This window comes from Populus alba, chromosome 8, assembly GCF_005239225.2.
Source record: "Populus alba chromosome 8, ASM523922v2, whole genome shotgun sequence".
Lineage (NCBI taxonomy): Eukaryota > Viridiplantae > Streptophyta > Magnoliopsida > Malpighiales > Salicaceae > Populus > Populus alba.
Window position 1 is genome coordinate 13,632,339 of NC_133291.1, and position 20,139 is coordinate 13,652,477.

The following is a 20,139-nucleotide window of genomic DNA, read 5'->3' on the forward strand; positions in this document are numbered from 1 at the left end:
ATGGCGACGGCGATGGCGATGGCCATGGTTAATATTTTAAAACTCGACATAATTGAGTTTTAGAATTGCTTTAGATAAAATAAAATCAATTATTGTCTTACTTTATATATCTCATTTATCTCTATTCGTAGATTTATCTAGATTATTTTCTTAGGATTCAATAGTTTCAACCAAAAAAACTAGAGGTAAAATTGACTTGGTATGACAGGTTAAAAACTATATAATTAGTTTTAAAAAATTCAGATGAAACCTAATAAAAAATAATTAATGTATTTTATTTATTTATTTATAAATTAATTAATTAAATTAACCCAAATTAATTTACTTGATACATGACAACTTATCTTTACGAGTCTCAATTTAAGTTTTAAAAATTATAATAACAGGTATGCATTTACATATTTGTTACATGTTTTTTAACTATTACATTTCATGTGTTTTTAATTATTATATGTGTCATGGAAAAATATAAATACCTTTATAAATATATGAAAATTGGTGGTTGGCTAATCTAAAGATTCACTTCAATCAATATTTTTTTTAAAAAATAATTAAATTAAATTAAATTATAAATTAATTAAATTAAAACCAAATCAATTTTAAATTAAAATTTTGTTTGACATTATAATAACTATTACTTTTTAAAATGATTTTTGTTTGGAGATATATTAAATTAGAAATATATTAAAATAATGTTTTTTATTTTTTAAAAATTAATTCTTGATATTAACATATTAAAAAATATATATAAATATTAAAAAAATTAATTTTTTTAAAAATCAAATTTTTTAAAAAGTGATTTAAGAAAAAAACAAACATTCTTTTCATCTTGATAATAACCCCTAGGGATGGCTGCATCCCAAGTCAACCTTGGAGCAGGAACCGGCACGTGTTTAATAACAGTGCTTCCCCTCCCGAACAAAATCAATTCCAAGGCTATTATTCTGCGTGTCAATCAGCTCGTCCCTCACCAAACCCCTCTGGACACCGTCGTTGGTCGAGATGGCCTTATCTCACCTAAAATCGTTTTCATCCAGATCCAATCTAGTCAAACCTCTAGCCACCGCCTTTTCTCTCCGCCGTCAGATCTCCACCTCCACCGATCCCATCACAATTGAGACCTCCGTTCCCTTCGCCACTCACAGATGCGATCCTCCATCACGCACCGTCGAGACCAATCCCCAGGAGCTCCTCTCCTTCTTCCGCGTCATGGCCACGATGCGCCGTATGGAGATAGCCGCTGACTCTCTCTACAAGGCCAAACTCATCCGTGGATTTTGCCACCTCTACGATGGTCAAGAAGCCGTGGCCGTTGGAATGGAGGCTGCAATTACCAAAAAGGACAGCATCATAACTGCCTACCGCGACCACTGCACGTTTCTCGGGAGAGGCGGGACCCTCCTGGAGGTGTTTTCGGAGCTGATGGGACGACAGGGCGGTTGTTCGAATGGGAAAGGTGGGTCCATGCATTTCTATAAGAAGGATAGCGGGTTTTATGGAGGGCATGGTATAGTGGGAGCTCAAGTGCCCTTAGGCTGTGGATTGGCATTTGCCCACAAGTATAACAAGGACGACGCCGTCGCTTTTGCTTTGTATGGAGATGGTGCTGCTAATCAAGGACAGTTGTTCGAGGCCCTTAATATCTCCGCTCTTTGGGATCTTCCTATCATTTTGGTCTGCGAGAATAATCATTGTGAGATACTTTAATCATTATTTACTATTTTCCATTTGCTTCTATTTGTCAACTGGATGACAAGTGTTTTTTGTGCAGATGGAATGGGGACAGCTGAGTGGAGAGCCGCCAAGAGTCCAGCATACTACAAGCGTGGAGACTATGTTCCTGGCTTGAAGGTAATATTCAATCTTGAATTTGGCTTTTATGCTTTGTTGGCATTTCGGATTTTAATGATTATAATTATATTCTTTTTATCAAATAGTAATCGAAATGTTATTTGTGTTGTTTGTTTTGGAACTCTGCTGTTCAAAATCTTACTATTTTGTTCTGTTATTTAAACGTATGCTGTTCCTTTTTTCTCTCTCTGGCTGAATAATATACGGGCAAACTTTGGAGTAATCGCTATTATATTTGTCTAAATATTTAAGTCAGCATGCTAGTAAGTATTAAGGAATCACTAACTGGATTCACTTTTAGTTTTGTTGTTTGAATTGATAATTTAGAAATTAGCCTCATGCGGCATTGAGTTGATTGGGAAGTTTCATTTTCCAGTCATGGAGCTATTCTGTTTGAAGACTATATTAAGACGCATAAGATCTTGCAAAATGTTTTGCTAGGCGTGTTTTGCGGTTGTTTATAAAGAAAGCAATGAAAGAATATTATTGCAAAATCGTTGCTGCAATGAAATTATAACAAAATAAGCATGCAACTATGTCATGATAGACTCCAAATGATTTTTTTTTTCCTTTTTTGATATATTTTCCAATGTTTTTCTTTTTGTATGTTTGTGCAAGCATGTGGTAGTTTCCATTCTTTCTGCATTATGTCAATGTTTAGTTTGTTAGGGGAGTCAATCCTGATCAAATAGTTCCCCTTATTTTGCCAATGAAACTGTGTTGTGGGCAGCTTCATATAGCCTTATTTCTAAGAACTTTTTGTCTCCTTGCATAATATTGTATGTTATGTCATTGGTCTCAAATTCCCACTCTAGGACTTTTTGAAGCATTTTCTGGTCAGTTGCTTGGAGATGGTTTTGGATATACTTTTCTTGTTTAATAATTTGCAATGTTTTTCGAGAGCATGTGATTATGTAAATTGAAAATTATCTTCTCTTTTACTTGATTGATGCTTTCAGCTTGACTGCCATTGGTATGGGCTAGACTGGTAATGGGGATTTATCTACCACAATATGTTAGGTTTACGAGTTTTTTTCATCCTTAACAGTTTTTTGTTAACAGGTAGATGGCATGGATGCTTTTGCTGTGAAACAAGCATGCAAATTTGCAAAGGAGCATGCCTTAAAGAGTGGACCTATTGTGAGTTTTAATCTTGTCCAGCTATTGTGCATTTTGTTTTTAAGGTCCCTTGCCTATGAGAATTTAATCTTCATTTTTTATTCTTTTATTAACTCTTTATGAAGCCGTGCTATTTTGCTTTCAGTTATATCGCTTTGTTCTTTCCTATCACTTCTGAGTTCTGATTTAGATCTTGGCTCTTAAGACAACTATCTTATGTAATTATACATTATCATGATGCTTTGAGTAATGATATTATATAGCTTGTTCCAAAGGGATTCCTGTTATATTTCAATATAATTTATGCTGTATTAGAGCTTACTTATCTAAGAAGAAAGCTTATTCAAGTTTTCTCATTCTATTTTCTTAGGCTAGGTTACACTATCCTTTTTGCATTTCTTTGGACAAGCTATGCTTTGGTAGTTTAAGATTAAAAGAATAGTGAGAGGACTTAAGGATATGTAAAATGTCTTGACAAGAAAATGTTTTTGTCACAATCCTTAGAGAGAGATTAGGCCATGTTTTGACATTTGCTCATAGCTGAACTTATGTGGGGTGCGAGGTTACATGCTAGGACATGTGAAATGAAAATCATCAGAATTCACTAAAATATCGTTTGTGTCAGTTTTCATGCAATTATTTTAATATTTTGTTGTCATCTTTTCAGCTGGCAATGGAAGTGGTTGATGAAGTGTTCTAATTATTGCTTCTCACTATCAAAATTGATTTGTTTATTTATTTTATTTTTTGATGCTCATGTCAGATACTTGAAATGGATACCTATAGGTATCATGGTCATTCTATGTCTGATCCTGGGAGCACCTATCGTACCCGTGATGAGATTAGTGGCGTGAGACAGGTTATTGAATACTCTATTCAGCATTTCTGTTTCCAAGGCTAAAGTTTGTTCATCACTTCAGATGTTTCATGTATAGTTCTGTCTTTGTGATATGATCCTCAGGAACGTGATCCAATTGAACGAATAAGAAAATTGATATTGACTCATGATCTAGCTACTGAGAAAGAGCTAAAGGTAATTTTGTGAACTTGGATTGCATTCTTATGTGAATACTGGACAATTCTGTATTTTGCTTTCAATTACTGTTACATTGTAGTAATGGAATTTTGCCCTTATCCCTCTCTCTTTCTCTGTGCGTGCATGTGTGAGTGCGCGTGTGCGAGCACGTGCGCGTATGTCTTGAGGAAGATTCTCATGATACAATGAAGCTCATAGCCAAGTCATCCTGATTGAATTTAAAATGAATTTGCATTGCTTTCCTATACATTTCAGGATATTGAAAAAGAAGTGAGAAAACAAGTAGACGAAGCCATTGCTCAAGCCAAGGTAAGAACCATGTTATGTTTCAATTTTCAATGCTCTGCGACCTTGTTTGTTGGAAGGAACTTTTTCCTTATCTCACTAATAATTCACTGGCTTTTTGGTTTTCTCAAATTTTTCATGGTCTTGATGCCTCTCTTCTTTTTTTTCCTTTTCAATTGTTCTTACAGGAAAGTCCCATGCCAGATCCCTCAGAACTTTTCACCAATGTATACGTCAAAGGTCTGGGAGTTGAGGTAATAAAGGTTTCCTTTCTTTTAGATCGTCCATCTGTCAATCAATTGTTGTTTGTTCCTCGACATGTTTTCTCTTCTAGGATAGTTCTGAACATCAAAAACCTGTCTGTTTTTTATTTTTTTTCTTACAGTTTCTTGCATTCAAGAATTTATAGGAGACAATCAATATTTCCTTTAAATTAAAGCATTGGAGAAGGAAAATATGATTGTTTGAGAGAACATACAAGTTTGATAATCTTTAGTAGGATATCCAAAACAATTAAGGTTTGATCCGAAGTGTTTGAGCTATGTTAGTTTCTTCAACACACTTTAATATAACGTGTCTGGCAGTTGCATGTGCTTCAAACACTTAGGATATAAATGGCCTTCGAATTTGCAAGGGTGATTATGAAAAGATTTCTGAAGTTTGCCTAAACCCACACATCCATCCCTCATCTAACAAAACTGAACATTTGCATCCTTATGTTTTAAATGCAACCAAAAGGTGGTATTCCATTTGTTTGTCATCAGCTAAATAAGGAATAGCTCAGAATTTAGTTTATTGCAACCTAGGTTAGATCAAATTTCCATCTCCAAACTTGTCTCCTCTTTCAATGCCTTCCGTCACTATCTGAAATGTGAAACCAATCTCCAGAAAGAAAGGGAAAAAAACAAAGGAAGAACTAAAACATAAATTCAAAGAAAATATTTGAAAATCTATGATTTCAAGAGAAAAGGGGTTAAGAAAAAGTCGATAATCAATCTCATATTTGAAGCCAAGCACACCCAGACAAAATTATAGATGAAATAATCTCTCATAACAAATAATAATAGACAGGTCGCTCTCTCAGATTTGAAACCTCTGCAAGCCTGTTCTCCTCTTTTTTCCATATCCAACTAATCTATCTTCAAACTCTTTTATTATTTTGCTCAAATTGCAGAAAACAAAAAATATGCTGATATTTCTTCTTGTTTGTCTCTAGTCCTTTTTTTTTTTTTTTTCCTGGATTGGAAGTGGAATTAACTGGTTAATAGAAGAAGGAAGGTTATTGGATGTTGGAGGTTCGGATAGCAACTAACCCAGTTGCTGGTAGATATAGATCTGTGTTGATTTTGCGATGATTCTTATCCTGAACAAATTTGAAGCCTTGATCAAGATTGAGATGGTGGATTGGGCTGGTGTGTTTCTGATAGGAGTTCTTATTTTTGTGTGGTACTTGATTGGATCAAATTTTGAACCTGGACTTGTTGCATGTATTGTATTCGATATGAAGACTTGTTAAGAGATAGATTTAAGTGTATTTGCTTGGTAAACTTAGGAGTTGGGGCACATCTTAATGTTAGTTATATTTAAATTAAAATTTAGAAATAGAAAAGTAATAAGTACTTCATAAAAAATTAAAAAGGGATAAAATTAACTAATTTTAAGAAATAACAAAGTTACTAATTAAATAAGGATGTTAAAATCACTCATTTTGATATTTTAACAATATTCCTTGTCATCATCACACACACACAGAGGGAGAACTTTGATTTAATATTGTAAAGTGAAAATATATAAAAACTGGAGTAAAGTATCAAGGAGTAAAATAGGGATGGTAAAAAAAAGAATGCACTTAAATTAGGCTGCATCATCTCTGTTTTTTTTTTTTTTTTTTTTTTGGTGAGCACATGTGGATTTTATATGTATATTTTTTAATACAATGGACGGTTGTTGACTATGATCAAGACAATTTCCTCCTTCCAATGTGAGTTTTCCACTTGTTTCCTGGGGTACCTCTAACTTCCCCCAAAATGCAAGGGCTCCAAGGTCTTTCGCACATGACCAACATGAAATTTTCTCTTCTCTTTTGCCCCCACACAACACACCACTATATCAGGTTTTACCACTGATATATCTTTCTGCTGGCAGTGATGGTTTCATGTTTTGAATTGCAGGCATATGGAGCTGATAGGAAAGAAGTTAGAGCTGTGCTTCCCTAAGCTAAATCTCCCTACCAGCCACCAAACGAGAACGATAGAATAAGGTGAAGACGAGCATGCATTTATTCCTGCGTAATTTTGATTTCCACACTTTTGTATAGAAAACTGGTTCTTCACAAGTTGTGGGGCTACGGTTTGATACCCCTATGATTTTTATTAAATGAGTTGCTAGTATGCTAGAGAATGCAATAACAACTTCCGAGAATGCGTAATTTTGATTTATTTCTGTTTGTCAAATTGACAAGAATAAGATCTCTCCACTTCTCCGTGTCTATTTCACTTGAAAACCCCATCATTGACAAGTATTTTGCTCCATAACACAAGTAATGATCCTAGAATTTAAATCCTAGAAGAAGGTGACACCCAAATATTGATCAATAACTAGCCATGTGAATTAAAGGATTGTTTTATAAAAAGATTAAAACATGCTTCTAAATATTGCATGTGACAATAAAATTAGAGTTATTTCTCAATAGACAATAATAATAGAGGTTGTTTAGTATTGTGTTTGTACTTGTGTTTTGTTTGGGTGCATTTTAAAAGTGTGTTAGGCATGAAGAAATATCATATTAATGTATCTTTTAGTGTGTTTTTTTTATGATATGCTAATATAAAAAAGAAATCTGAAAAGAAATTATTTTGATGTATTTTCAAATGAAAAGTATTTTTAAAAAATCAATTTACTATGATCTGTTTGGGAGTATAATTGCGATTGTTTTTCGTATTGAAATATATTTTTTTTTTTATTTTTAAAAAATTTTTTTTAATTTAACGTATCAAAATAATCTAAAACATACAAAAAAAATTATTTTTTTAAAAAGGATATAATAGCGTTTTCAAATGCTCACTAAATTTAAAATTTTACTTAATTTATGCAATGGTTTTATTTTTTATTATTATTGAATGTAGAAAATCTCAATCCTCAAACCAAAATCAAAACATTTATATGATAAAAACAATGTCTTGCATGCTAAACAATTAAGAGTTTTTATCGAACAAATTCAAAACATTTAAGAGTTTTTAACCTTTGATGAAAAAGAATAAAAATCTTAGAAAACAATATCTTACATGCCAAACAATTAAGAGTTTTTATTGAACAAAAATTTAGTTTTTTACTTTTTTATATAAACAATGAATATCTAGGATTTGTTTGTGTTTGATAAAAAAAAATTAAGAATTGTTTTAAGAATTTAAGATTGTAATATTACAAGATGATTATAAATGACTACAAGATAAAGACAAAAATAAGAATATTATAAATAAGACAAAAAATTAAGAATTGTAACATTATAAATGACTACAAGATAAAGACAAAAATAAGATTGTAATATTACAAATAAAATGAAGGATGTAACAAGATGATGCTATTGTGACACGTCATTCTATCACGGCTCTAGTTTTAATTACTAATATATTCACTTAAGTTTAATCTGCAAAGGCCTACACGCCTGTAGTAAAAAAAATCCACAATTTTGTTACTTTATTTGGCCAGTAATAAGAGTTGGGATTAAGTGGGTTTTTTTTTATGATTTCATGTTCAAATCTTGTAGTTGTTAATATAATGACCACTGAAAATTTATATAATTGTTAATTTTAGAACCTGTAAAATTAGTTAAGGTGCGCGCAAGTTAGCCCGGACATCCACGTTAATAAAAAAAAATTAATAACATGTTTTAGTTTGAGTATTAAAAAAATTAGATATAATTTAACCTATTAAAAATCTAGTTTGATTGCAAAAAAGTTTGTATAATGATGTCATTTTATTTTATTTTTTAAAAATAAATAATATCATTTTAATTGATCTAATTATACTATTAAATTTAGATTAGCTCATCTAATCTCTAATGTCATGTGCTAAGCAGGCTAAAAAATTTTAGCATAGATTTTATTGAGATTAAGAAAATAGACGCCTAAAGAGGTCAGTTTTATTGGAACTATAAAAGACATTACTTCTATTTGTGGGAAGTTAATTTGCTTAGCCGAATGAGGTCTTGAAGAAATAAAAAGAATTCAGATTTTCAGTGTTTATTTATGGCAAGTTGGTTGGTGTTTGGAATCTCCATCCTACCTAATTCTGATTACGAGGGTTTTTTTATATATATAATTATATATAACTAATAAGTCCAAATAATGATGCTCTTCGAAGCTCCGCTTTACGTCACCTGTTTATCAAATTAATGTCATAAAATATGCATCCTAGCCTCAGCGCTGGTGAGTGATACATTATTATGTTTTTGTTTTTTTTATCTAGATTTTTTTAAAAAAAATAGAATGATAATCTAATATTTTTCTGGCTAAGCCCAACACTAAACTTAGATATTCGTGATTCTTATTCTTGAACTCAACCTTATTAAATTTAGATATGTATAAATTTGATAAGTTATCAAACTCATTATTTTTATATTTAATTAAATATTGAGTCTAAGCTTTTTTTTACTTTAGAAATCTTAAATTTCATTGTAGGACCATGAGTTAGAGATATTTTTCTTTTGATTAATTAAAAATATTTTATTTTTTGACGAGTTAGATATTTTTTTTTAACATTTAGTCCATTCTCTTAAAAAATAAATAAGATTCATGGGCTATAAAAAAAATAAAAAAAATCCTAGAGACGAGGTTGGATTTTCTCCATTTTAGACTGTATATATATTCTTATAGTTCTTTTATAAAATATAATGATTTTTTCTCTCTCAAAAAATATTTATCTAATCACCAAGGAATCTGTAAATTTATTAAATATGATTTTTTTACAAAATTAAATACTTTCCATCAGCCACTTTTGCTAGAAATAATTGATGAAATTATCTGTAAATAAAAAAATTAACTAATTATTCAATATATAAACTTTATCTTCAAGTTGATTAAATTTCTTAAGATCTCGACATTGAGTTAATTATAATTAGTCAATGTAGTTGAATGGAATGAATAAGTAAAACTTCTAGTTTTATAAACTATATATTTAATCAATACTTTTAAAATTTCAATCCTTTTGTTGATTTCATGTTAATTTTCATTTTATTTTATTTCTCTTGAATAAATAGAGAAAAAAAAATGAGATGGGAGAATATGGTGATAAAATAAAATGATCTTGAAAAAAACTACTAAATTGAGAATGATTTAATTATTTTTATAATATAGAAAATACCTTGTGAGTTGATAAATTAGAGGGACTAAGCTATCCTTAACTACTATTGTATTCTTCTTATACTCAAACCAGTAGATTTACTATAATACACGAAAGACGAAAGAGACAAGTGTCCTCTCTTCCCACAAATGGCATGAGGAATTATCGGGGCTGGGATGCACGTGATCACGTGGGTAGGTATCCAAGAGGATGTGGGCCCGTTGCCAACCTTGATCGCAGCCGTCAAGGTAAAAGTCTGCAATTTGGCAACAATACAGCGTACAGACTGCTGGCCGCTTTAAGAGATACAGCTGGCTTTTCATCACCGGAGGTAATGAATATTACCTGTCCCACTGTCCCTATGAACAGAGTTTTGAAACTCGAGTTATAAATTTTACTTGACACGTTTGACCTGTGTTTTATTAAATTTTGATTTTTTTTTGGTTAAAATTAAATGTGGTTTGTATTTTTTGGATCGTTTTGATGTGCTGATGTCAAAAATAATTTTTTAAAAATAAAAAAATATCCTTGACATATATTTCGGCACGAAAAGCTATTTGAAAAGCAACCGCTACCATACTGCCAAACACGCTCTTGGTTACCAGGTTGTCGAATTAATATTATATTTTTATAAATTAAAATGATATTATTTTAATAAAACATAAAAAATAATTAATAGAGTATAATCGAGTTTTTTCAAGTCAACTACATCGTGGTTGACTTACAAGGCCAAGTTTCGCAACTGTATTTATAAAACAAAATTATTTTTTTAAATAAAATAACACAATGTTATTATTAAGGAGGTTGTTGATGAGGATAGCAAATGTTCAAATAAATTAAATGACCCAGCATAAATTATAATAAAAAATTAAAAAATACATACTAAAATCCAGATCACAATACCACTAATAACAGAGATTTTAATAAATAAAAAAAAACTCCAACGATGATATCATATATCATGTGCCACCCACCTTTTTTTCATTTCCATACAATTTATGACCTGGCTTTTCATTTCCAACATTTTTCTTTCCTAAGGTTCAACGTGATTTTTCAAATTTGAAATTACTTTTTTCGCCTTCTCAGCTAGCTGTTTTCTCTAGGTTAATTAAGGGTTGTGTTGTATATTCACCTCATACTTTTTGATGCCATGGCTAACGTTCATTTTAAGCAATCGATATTTAGATTAACTTACCATCTTTTAAAGACCGAATATATCAAATTTAAACACCTTAAAGCCCAATATTACCTGTCAGTAACACATAAAAGAGCCCTGTAAGAATATTTAATATTTAATATTCAATGAAAAGATAATATTTGTATTGTATTTTAAATTAGTTAAGAAACTTGTGAGACACGTTACACTAGATTTATAAAATCCATAAAATCATCATTTTATGAGTAAAGGTATTAAATGCATGAACAATTTGCTTTGTGTGTATCCATGAATATTTTATTAATGTATCTTAATTAGTTTGTGTATATTTTTATTAATTTTATAAGCTTTAAAATTAATAATTATATGAATTTTCAGTAATTATTATATTAGCAATTATAAAATTTGAACTTATATATTAATATGCTATAATTTTTTTTTTCAAAGACATCATAGTATTTTTACAGCTAAAAAAAATATAAATAAAGATCAAGTTATCTTTACAATTAAATTTAGGAACCTAAAAATTATTTATGTCTCAATAGAAAAAAAACTGTATTTATAATATTTTGTAATATAATTTTTATGTATGAATTTAAACTTCAATATTGATTTTTTATTTATTGCACCAGGTTTAAGATCACTTTTTACAATTGATATTATAGAGTTTCAAGTGTAAATTCCTCGTGGCAACATCGCAGGGTGGAAATAACATCATCATGATTTTATTCCCAGTAATTACAGAATAAAAACATTAAAAAAGAGTGGAGTGGTGGCAGATTATAATTTTTATATCTTGAATAAAATATTAAATTATAAAATTAAATTCAATTATATTATTTAAAATATCCATATATTTGCATTGAATCAACAATCTCGACTACTTATTAAAAATCATTTTATTTTATTAACATGAAAATAACACTTATAAATTATTCCACAATAAATTATAATACATGTGGTAATAAAAACAATAAATAACATTATCTTTCAGGATACCAAAAGCATTAGAAACAAAAAATTATGAGTTTGTTTGAGAGCTAGGTAAATATTAATTTTTAAAATGATTTTTATTTAGAAATATATTAAAATAATAATATTATTATAATTATTTAAAATTTATTTTTGATACCAGCACATCAAATTAAAACTATCTGAAAATAAAAAAAAATAAAAATTCAAAATTAAAAACAATTAAAAAATTTTAAAAATAAAATTGAATCACAATGCAAAACCAACGAACAGAACTATAACGACAAGTATTGATGGGGACAACTTGTCCATTGTGCTGGAAAATTAAAAAAGAAAAGATATTTGGCATTCAGATTTATAAACTTTGAGATGTGGAATAAATGAAATTCTAATATGTTTTTTTTTTTTTTTTTTCTGAAAACCTGCTAAAGCATGTGGAGTAGCCATCGGGCGGCGTGGGCTTGAAGTTTTGTCCATGGGGAGGTGGATGATGCACGTGCTGCAGAGATGGACACCGGCGGAGATGGCTACATGCTGAGAACCACCACCGATTTCTCGCTGCCCGGGCTGGTCCACGTCTTCCAACTAAGCATACTTTCCTGCAATTATGCCATAGCATTATTAGACCTAAAAATACTAGCTACACAGGTTCTTACACAGCTCTGCTCTAGAGTTGTCTAAGCTATATTTTGTTTTTGTGTATTTTTTATGATTTAATTTGAAATTCAAATTAATGTAATAATTACAAACATAAAAATTAATTCAATAATTGAAATTGAATTTAATTTCAAGAACCCAAACGGCATGTAAAGAAAAAATATTTTCTAACTCGAATATCCTTTTGAGAAAAATACAAGATTTATTTTTATTTTTGAGTAATTTTATGGTATTTATAGAGTAACAAATGAAATTCTATTAATTATTTAACAAAACTCACTTTAGAAAAATAAAAAAAATATAACTAGGAGAAAAAAAACTTATTTGAAGTTATTTTTATCATTCTTTATTCATCATTAGTTTTATATTTTTTTTTTAATTGATAAAAAAAAAATTGTTAATATAATCATAAAACTCAGCTAAAATCAGATAAGTAGGTAAATTCAGTGATTTATTAATATAGAGCTTATCCCCGGCTAGATTAATAATTTTTTTTTTTTATCAAAACAGTATTGTTTTGAGTTTTTTCAAGTTATAACTTTGATTATTTTGATTAATTTATTTAACTCTCGATAAGAATCTTGAACCAAGTTAAATCTAATAAATATATTTTTGAAGGTGTTTTTTTCATTAATTATAGAACACGGAGCCTTTACTTGCATAGAGTAGTACATAACGTTGGTGGTACAAAGATCAACAGGCTATTAAACATATATTTAATTAAATTAATTGAACTTGTTCATCCTCTCCTTGTATTTCAATTCAGCGTAAAAAAGGATTGAATTGAAACGAAGGCGGGCATGAACCTCTCCTAATAAATCCTGAAATTAGGCCAAGGGAGATTGACCTCTTCAAGGTCAACTAGCACCTCAAGAACATTTCATGGATAAAAACCACCACTCAAAGGGCAACACGTCACATCACAAACAGCAGACGCCACCATGAAGGGTGTTTGATATTACGTTACAAAAACATTTTTTGAAAAAAAATTAAAAAAAAAATTAATTAATATATTTTTAATTTTTTTAAATTATTTTGATATGCTATCTCAAAAATAATTTTTAAAAAATAAAAATATATTAATTAAAAATTTTTTAATTTTTTTAATATTTTAAAAACAATCACAATCAAACTCCAAATATTATTAATATAATGTCAAGACTCGGGCGTCATTGCTGCTACAAACGACAACGTATCATTTTCCCAACTTTACTAGAGAACGTTCTCGAACTGTCAATGTCATATGTCTAGAAAGAGAAGAAAAAATCAACTTTATATGTCCTATTTTTGTCCTCACAGTTAATTACGTCCTTCATGTCATCCTCAATTTATTTAACAATTCAATAAAATACAGCTAGTGACAAGAAGTAAGTAATATAATTAATTTCCATAGCCAAGACTTCGTTTAAAATTTATGTTGTAGGTTGTTGGAGGTAACTCAATTTTTTTTATTTTAATTATATTTTTTAATTAAAAAATAAAATTATATTATTTTGAAAAAAAAAAACATGATTTGAAATAAAATTCAATTCAAATTATATTTTAGATGTATTGATCCGGCAATTTTATGATTAAGATGATTTCTTAATTGAAAAAAATAAATATAATTAGAAAAATAATTATAAAAAAAAACACACGTACCCACCAAAAGATGGAAAGAGGAGACAAGAATAATTTTAATGTTTTCCAAAAGGGTAAAAAGCTTTAATAAACCCGCGTAATTACATTATGATGGTAAATTTAAATAAATACACGAACTAATACGCGTATAGTTCAAACCCAATCTCCAAGCTTATCAATCGCGCGTGCCTGTACCACAACCCCTCCTTTTAAATAAAAGTAAAAGGAAGCAAACTTCATGCTAGTCTCCCAACTATGTATAGCTTCTTAATCGAGTCCCTTGACTATAGGTTTTCATTTTCTCTTATATTTTAATGCATGGTACACTTGTGCATGGGAAGTATGAAGTTACCGTGATTAGAGCTTAATTTGCTTTAACTTATCTTAAAATATATTTAACAAGAGAATGGAGTTGCTATGATCAAATCTTAATTTGATATATTAAGTATTTTTACATTTAATGCTTAAAAAACAAGGTTGGCTAGCCAAAAAAATGTAAAAATCATTTAAAAAATGTTTAAAACTTGATCAATAAACTAATTTGAAATTGCATATCACATTTGAATCTAAAAAAAAGAGGATTAAACCATCTAATAGGTGATCTAGTGGTAATAACTTAAAATTAAGGAACCTGTTTTTCTGTGATTTCAATTTCGAACCCTATGATTGCTAATATGATAGTTATTGGAATCTTACATGATCGTTAATTTCAGGACCCGTGGGATTAGTCAAGGTACGTACAAATTTGCGCAAACATCCATATTAATAAAAAAAAAGGGAGGAATAACTTGAAATTTCTCTTCTTAACCTTGACTAATATTTTCGCATGAGTATTCCATTGAGGAAATGTGTACAGATAAGAGACCCGATTGATAAAATTGATAGTTTGGGGACTCGTTCAAGAAACTACACATAGTTGAGGACTGATATTAGGTTTGCCCAATAAAAAAATGGAAAGAAAATGAAATCACAGAGAGGATCACCGACACCTCCCTTGCTTTGTTGTTTAATGAGCAGTTTCTCCTCTACTTCCTCTCCTCCTCCTCCTAAACGGAGTATATATAGAAACCTGCAAAACTTTCCTTTTCCATTTCCATAATCCATACGCGGAGAGCAAGAAGCAGCACATACACGGTTGCTCCTAAATTTCTATGTCTCTCTCTGGGACCGAGTGAAGAAAAAAGTAAAGGAAAACCGCGTTTTCTTGGAAAACGCCAGCATATATATACATATCAATTTCACCCTTCACATTTTGACCATTCTTTGATTTTTATTCAAGAAAACACACCCCCTCCTTGCCTGTTCTCTTAAAAAAAAGCCTAGCCCAGATGGTTCATTTCCGGTTACACGCCGGCGTTTTATTCTTCACCGTTGTTCTTTTCCCTTTACTTTGCTCCGGGATTCGTTCAATACCGTCGAGGGAGGGGAATAGCGGTGCAGTCGAAGTGCTCAACGGGTATCGATTCGCTGAAGCGCCGGAGTATCGTAACGGGAGAGACTGTCCTGTTTTAACAACCACTGGCCGGTTAGTCTCCTCCTGCGACCCTTCTTTAGTTCACATAGCCATGACTCTTGATTCTGAGTATCTACGAGGCTCAATCGCTGCCGTTCACTCGGTCCTCAAACACGCTTCCTGCCCAGAAAGCATCTTCTTTCACTTCATTGCGGCAGAGTTCGACCCAGCAAGCCCGCGGGTCCTTTCCCAACTGGTGCGATCCACTTTTCCATCGCTGAATTTCAAGGTCTATATATTCAGAGAAGACACCGTAATCAATCTAATCTCTTCTTCCATTCGGCAAGCGCTAGAAAACCCATTAAACTACGCAAGAAACTATCTGGGTGACATGCTGGATCTCTGCGTGGATCGGGTCATTTATCTGGACTCTGATGTCGTAGTTGTCGACGACATACACAAGTTGTGGACCACAAAGCTTAGTGGGGCTCGGGTGATAGGGGCACCCGAGTATTGCCACACGAATCTCACCAAGTATTTCACGGACGTGTTCTGGTCCGACCCGGCGATGTCAGGGACGTTCACGTCGGCGAGGAGGAAGCCGTGTTACTTCAATACTGGGGTGATGGTGATGGACTTGGTGAGGTGGAGAGAAGGGAATTACAGGGAGAGGATAGAGAAGTGGATGGAGGTGCAAAGAAAATCAAGGATATACGAGTTAGGTTCACTGCCATCGTTTTTGCTAGTGTTTGCCGGGGATGTGGAGGCAATGGATCATCGGTGGAACCAACATGGGCTTGGCGGGGACAACGTGAGAGGGACTTGCAGGCCATTGCATCCCGGTCCAGTCAGTTTGTTGCATTGGAGTGGGAAAGGGAAGCCCTGGGTGAGACTTGATTCTAAAAGACCATGCAAGGTTGATCATCTATGGGAGCCTTATGATTTGTACATCAGACTATTCTCGCAATGATCATCACCATTCTTCATGATTTTTTACAGGCTCCATCTACTTGTGATGGGTCAACGGAAACAGGGGCGGGTTCGTTTTTTTTCAATTTTTTTAATTTTTCTGGGGGGTTTACTCACTTCCACAAATTTTGAAGAAATTCTATTCTTTGATATACTTTTTGTGTACAGATTAAAGGGTTGGAATTGGGATCGAGATGGATTGGGGGTTCAATTCTTTTATGTTAATCTGTGATGTTCTTTCCATCTAGGATTTCAATTCAATGTTTCTCAGGTTCCAGTGCTTAGAACATTTTTGCTGGATTTCATTTTTTGTATGTAATTTAGCCATTGAGAGAGGAATAACATACAGTTCATTTTTTTTTTCAAGTTTCCATATTTGTTTTTCCGCGTTTTTGGTGCTTCATTTTGTTAGAAATCGCTAGTTTTAACGCGGATGAAACTGTTTTTTTTTTTTTTAATTAATATTTTTTAAATTAATTTATGTTTTTAAAATCATTTTAATATATTTATATTAAAAATAATTTTAAAAAATATAAAAAATATTATTTTTATATATTTTTAAATAAAAAATACTATAAAAAACAACCAAACTCCAAAAAATTTGATTGAACTTTAGGCAAATAATTATAATACTCCATCACAGTTAGCTGTTAGATCTGGTCAAAGCTAGTATTTACTCTACTTGATTTAAGTTTATTATTATTTGTCTAAAATAATAATATATAACTTTTTGTTTTTAAAAATCGAGATTTAGATTGAATTTAATTAAATAAACTGGACTGTGAATCAATAAAATTAATTAGCTATGGATTCAAAAGTCGGAAGAAGCAATGAATTTAAGTTGTCCAGCTCACAGGCACGCGTTCTCTCATTAAAATGCCGTGATACTGTTCTTGGCGCGGTGGCGGTGGAAGAGGAACTCATTTGATTCCGTGTCCACCATAGCGGCTAGGAAGTATAAAGCTGTGTTTGTTTCCGTTAAAAAATTATTTTTTTATTTATTTGTTATTAAAAAAATTAATGAACAAAAAATTATTTTCAATTAATTTTTTTTTTGAAAAAAAATTTATGAAAAAATTATAAATATTATATTATTTCTTGATTATATTAAATTTGATCCTCAAACTTTTAATTGCTATATATATTTTATTTTAAATATTTATTTTTCAATTTTATTCCCTTATAATTTAATTTTTATAATAATTTTGGTTTTTATTTTTATAATTATTATTTGCTTTTCTCTTATTATTTTTTAATTAAAATTTTTTACCAATCAAATTTGATTCTCATTCTTTTGATTTTTTACTTATTTTATTTAAAATAATTTATGAAATGTTAATTATTATTATTTTAATTAATTAATTTATTTTTTATTTTATTTTTGATTTTTATTATTTTAATTATTATTTATTTTATTTGAGATAATTTATAAAATTATATATTTTTTTCAATTTCATTTTCATTCAATTTCTTAATCCTGTAAAATTTGTTTCTCATTATTTTAATAAACTTGAAAAAAAATAAAACATTAATAAGCTATTTTTTAACTTATTTTCTCTAATATAACTAAATATCAAAAAATATTTTTTAATTTATTTTTTTTGTTATATCACCAAACATTAAAAAATAATTTATTTTTATAAAATTAATTTTTAAAAAAAAATATACTTTTCACTAAATAAACAGGGCTTAAAAGTAGGAGTTTTCATGCCTTGGATCTTTCCAGAGTTGGAAGGAGGCTTTTGACTCGTTCAATTATAAACAACCCGCTTGACCTTTCACTTCCAGACTTGTTCTTACACAAACCTAAGAGGTTTATTGTTTTCAACAGCATAATCTATTAGTTTTTTTTCTTTTTTCAAGTGTTTTTGAAAAGTAAAAATTGTTAGAAAATAATATAAATTATATTTTAAAATCTTATCTAATAATTTAAATTATTAGGTTGAAATGATTCTTTAACATGATATCAAAGCCTGACTATAAGTTTGAATCTTGCAATTTTTATTTATTTAATAAAAATTAAGTATAAGGTAATATGGATCTATGCAAGTTTTAAGTTTAAAAGATTTTTATTTAAAAAAAATATATTAAAAAATAATATAAATTATATTTTAAAATTTAACTAATAATTTAAAAGGGTTGAGAAGGTTTTCGACAAGAATTTGTCTAATATAATTTTAAAACTTTCTAGTTTGAAAATTACATGTCCCATAAATGATCATTGCTTTGTTCAAATTGTGCTTGAAAGGGTCAACTTTTTCCCCAGCAAAATCCGCCCCGACAGTTCCGTTCTGGTGTTCCTGTCATAATCAAATTCATTATGGCCTAAACTTCTATTATTATCTCTACTATTTCCATACGCAAGCTAATTAAATTTATTACATGTTTAATACAAGCTAAAAAGACACATAACAACGGCTCTTTTTTATTACATGTTTAAATACAGAGGGAAGAGTCGGCGAGTCTAATTAAATTTATTATGTTAACGAACCCAACAGCTATGGTACTGTAAACTATTACGCCACTTTAAATAATAATATCTTCACTCGAATAATATCCGTTGCCCATGCAATGCAATGACTTTCAACACAAGAAATAAGTTCCACGTAAATAAATATTATTACTGTTATTTTTTTTTTTTTAAAAAAATTGAAAGGCATGTATAATTACTTGTATTTGCAAAGCCTGGAGGGAGGGAGCCCTTGACGCAGGTGGCACTTCTGAGGCCTGTGGATGAGAGTGGAGTGGCACGAGGCCTTTCGGCTCGAGGTCAACATGGGCCATAGTTAGGCCCATGGTGTTTAGCCCTGGTAAATTAAGTGATGTTGCTGTGCAGGTGTTCCTTTTAAAATTTTTTATTTTTCTGAAAACATATTAAAATATTTTATTCTTAGATTTTTTTATTTTTTATATTAACATATTAAAAATTTAAAAACATAAATTTTATATTTTTTTCAAGTTAAAAGTATTTTTTAGAAAAAACCCAAAAGTAGATGAGAAGCACTCCAAACACACCTTGAAGTAAAAAAGGTTGCTTTTGTATATTAATCTTAAAACCTAATTAATTTTTATGTAACAAATAAAAAAAATAGTCAAAGAATCAAAACTCCTAGCTAAATAATCTTTAATCATGACAATTTGTAATATCTGAAACAAACAGTTTAGAACTGTGAATCCTCTACCAAAGCTAGAACAAGAACACTTTGCATGCATAACGTCTTCCAAAACAAATAAAATAATTAAAATGATATTTTAAATATCATTCAATATTATCATAATTTTTCAAACAAGGTTATAGTTTTGGTAATGATCTTATCTATTACTTTGTGAATCATACATTGACTTAATTTGCAAGATTTATAAAAAAATATATGTATAATCATGAATATTAAATGAGGAATAAAATATATTTTTTATTATAAATTCCTTACATAATATCTTCATTGTTATTTTATTTTTCCCTTTTACCACTTACAAAATACCGGGTCATGATTTTTACATCTTTTTATATGCCCTCTTAGAATCGAGCTTACGCTAGATGGTAAAGCAGAGGATTGCAATGGGACCCTGGCTCGCTCGGGAGGAGGTATGCCGTGGGTACACGCTAGATCGCCTGTTCGCACTCAACAGGTTAAATTGTAAGACACCGTTTAAAAATAGAGTGTTTTTTTAATTTCTTGA

General features: G+C 30.2%; 2 protein-coding genes across 2 annotated transcripts; both read left to right on the forward strand.

The window, feature by feature from the left end:
- Positions 1 to 896: 896 nt before the first annotated feature.
- On the forward strand, positions 897 to 6,781 carry LOC118058531 (pyruvate dehydrogenase E1 component subunit alpha-1, mitochondrial). The gene is made up of 8 exons (XM_035071228.2): positions 897 to 1,693; positions 1,772 to 1,851; positions 2,914 to 2,991; positions 3,734 to 3,829; positions 3,932 to 4,003; positions 4,262 to 4,315; positions 4,480 to 4,545; positions 6,463 to 6,781. The coding sequence occupies exons 1-8, from the start codon at positions 1,003 to 1,005 to the stop codon at positions 6,505 to 6,507; spliced, it is 1,182 nt and encodes a 393-aa protein (XP_034927119.1). The 5' UTR covers positions 897 to 1,002; the 3' UTR covers positions 6,508 to 6,781.
- Positions 6,782 to 15,062: 8,281 nt separating this feature from the next.
- LOC118058534 (probable galacturonosyltransferase-like 9) lies at positions 15,063 to 16,824 on the forward strand. Its single transcript, XM_035071237.2, has one exon. The coding sequence runs from the start codon at positions 15,365 to 15,367 to the stop codon at positions 16,457 to 16,459; it is 1,095 nt and encodes a 364-aa protein (XP_034927128.1). The 5' UTR covers positions 15,063 to 15,364; the 3' UTR covers positions 16,460 to 16,824.
- The last annotated feature ends 3,315 nt before the right edge of the window (positions 16,825 to 20,139 follow it).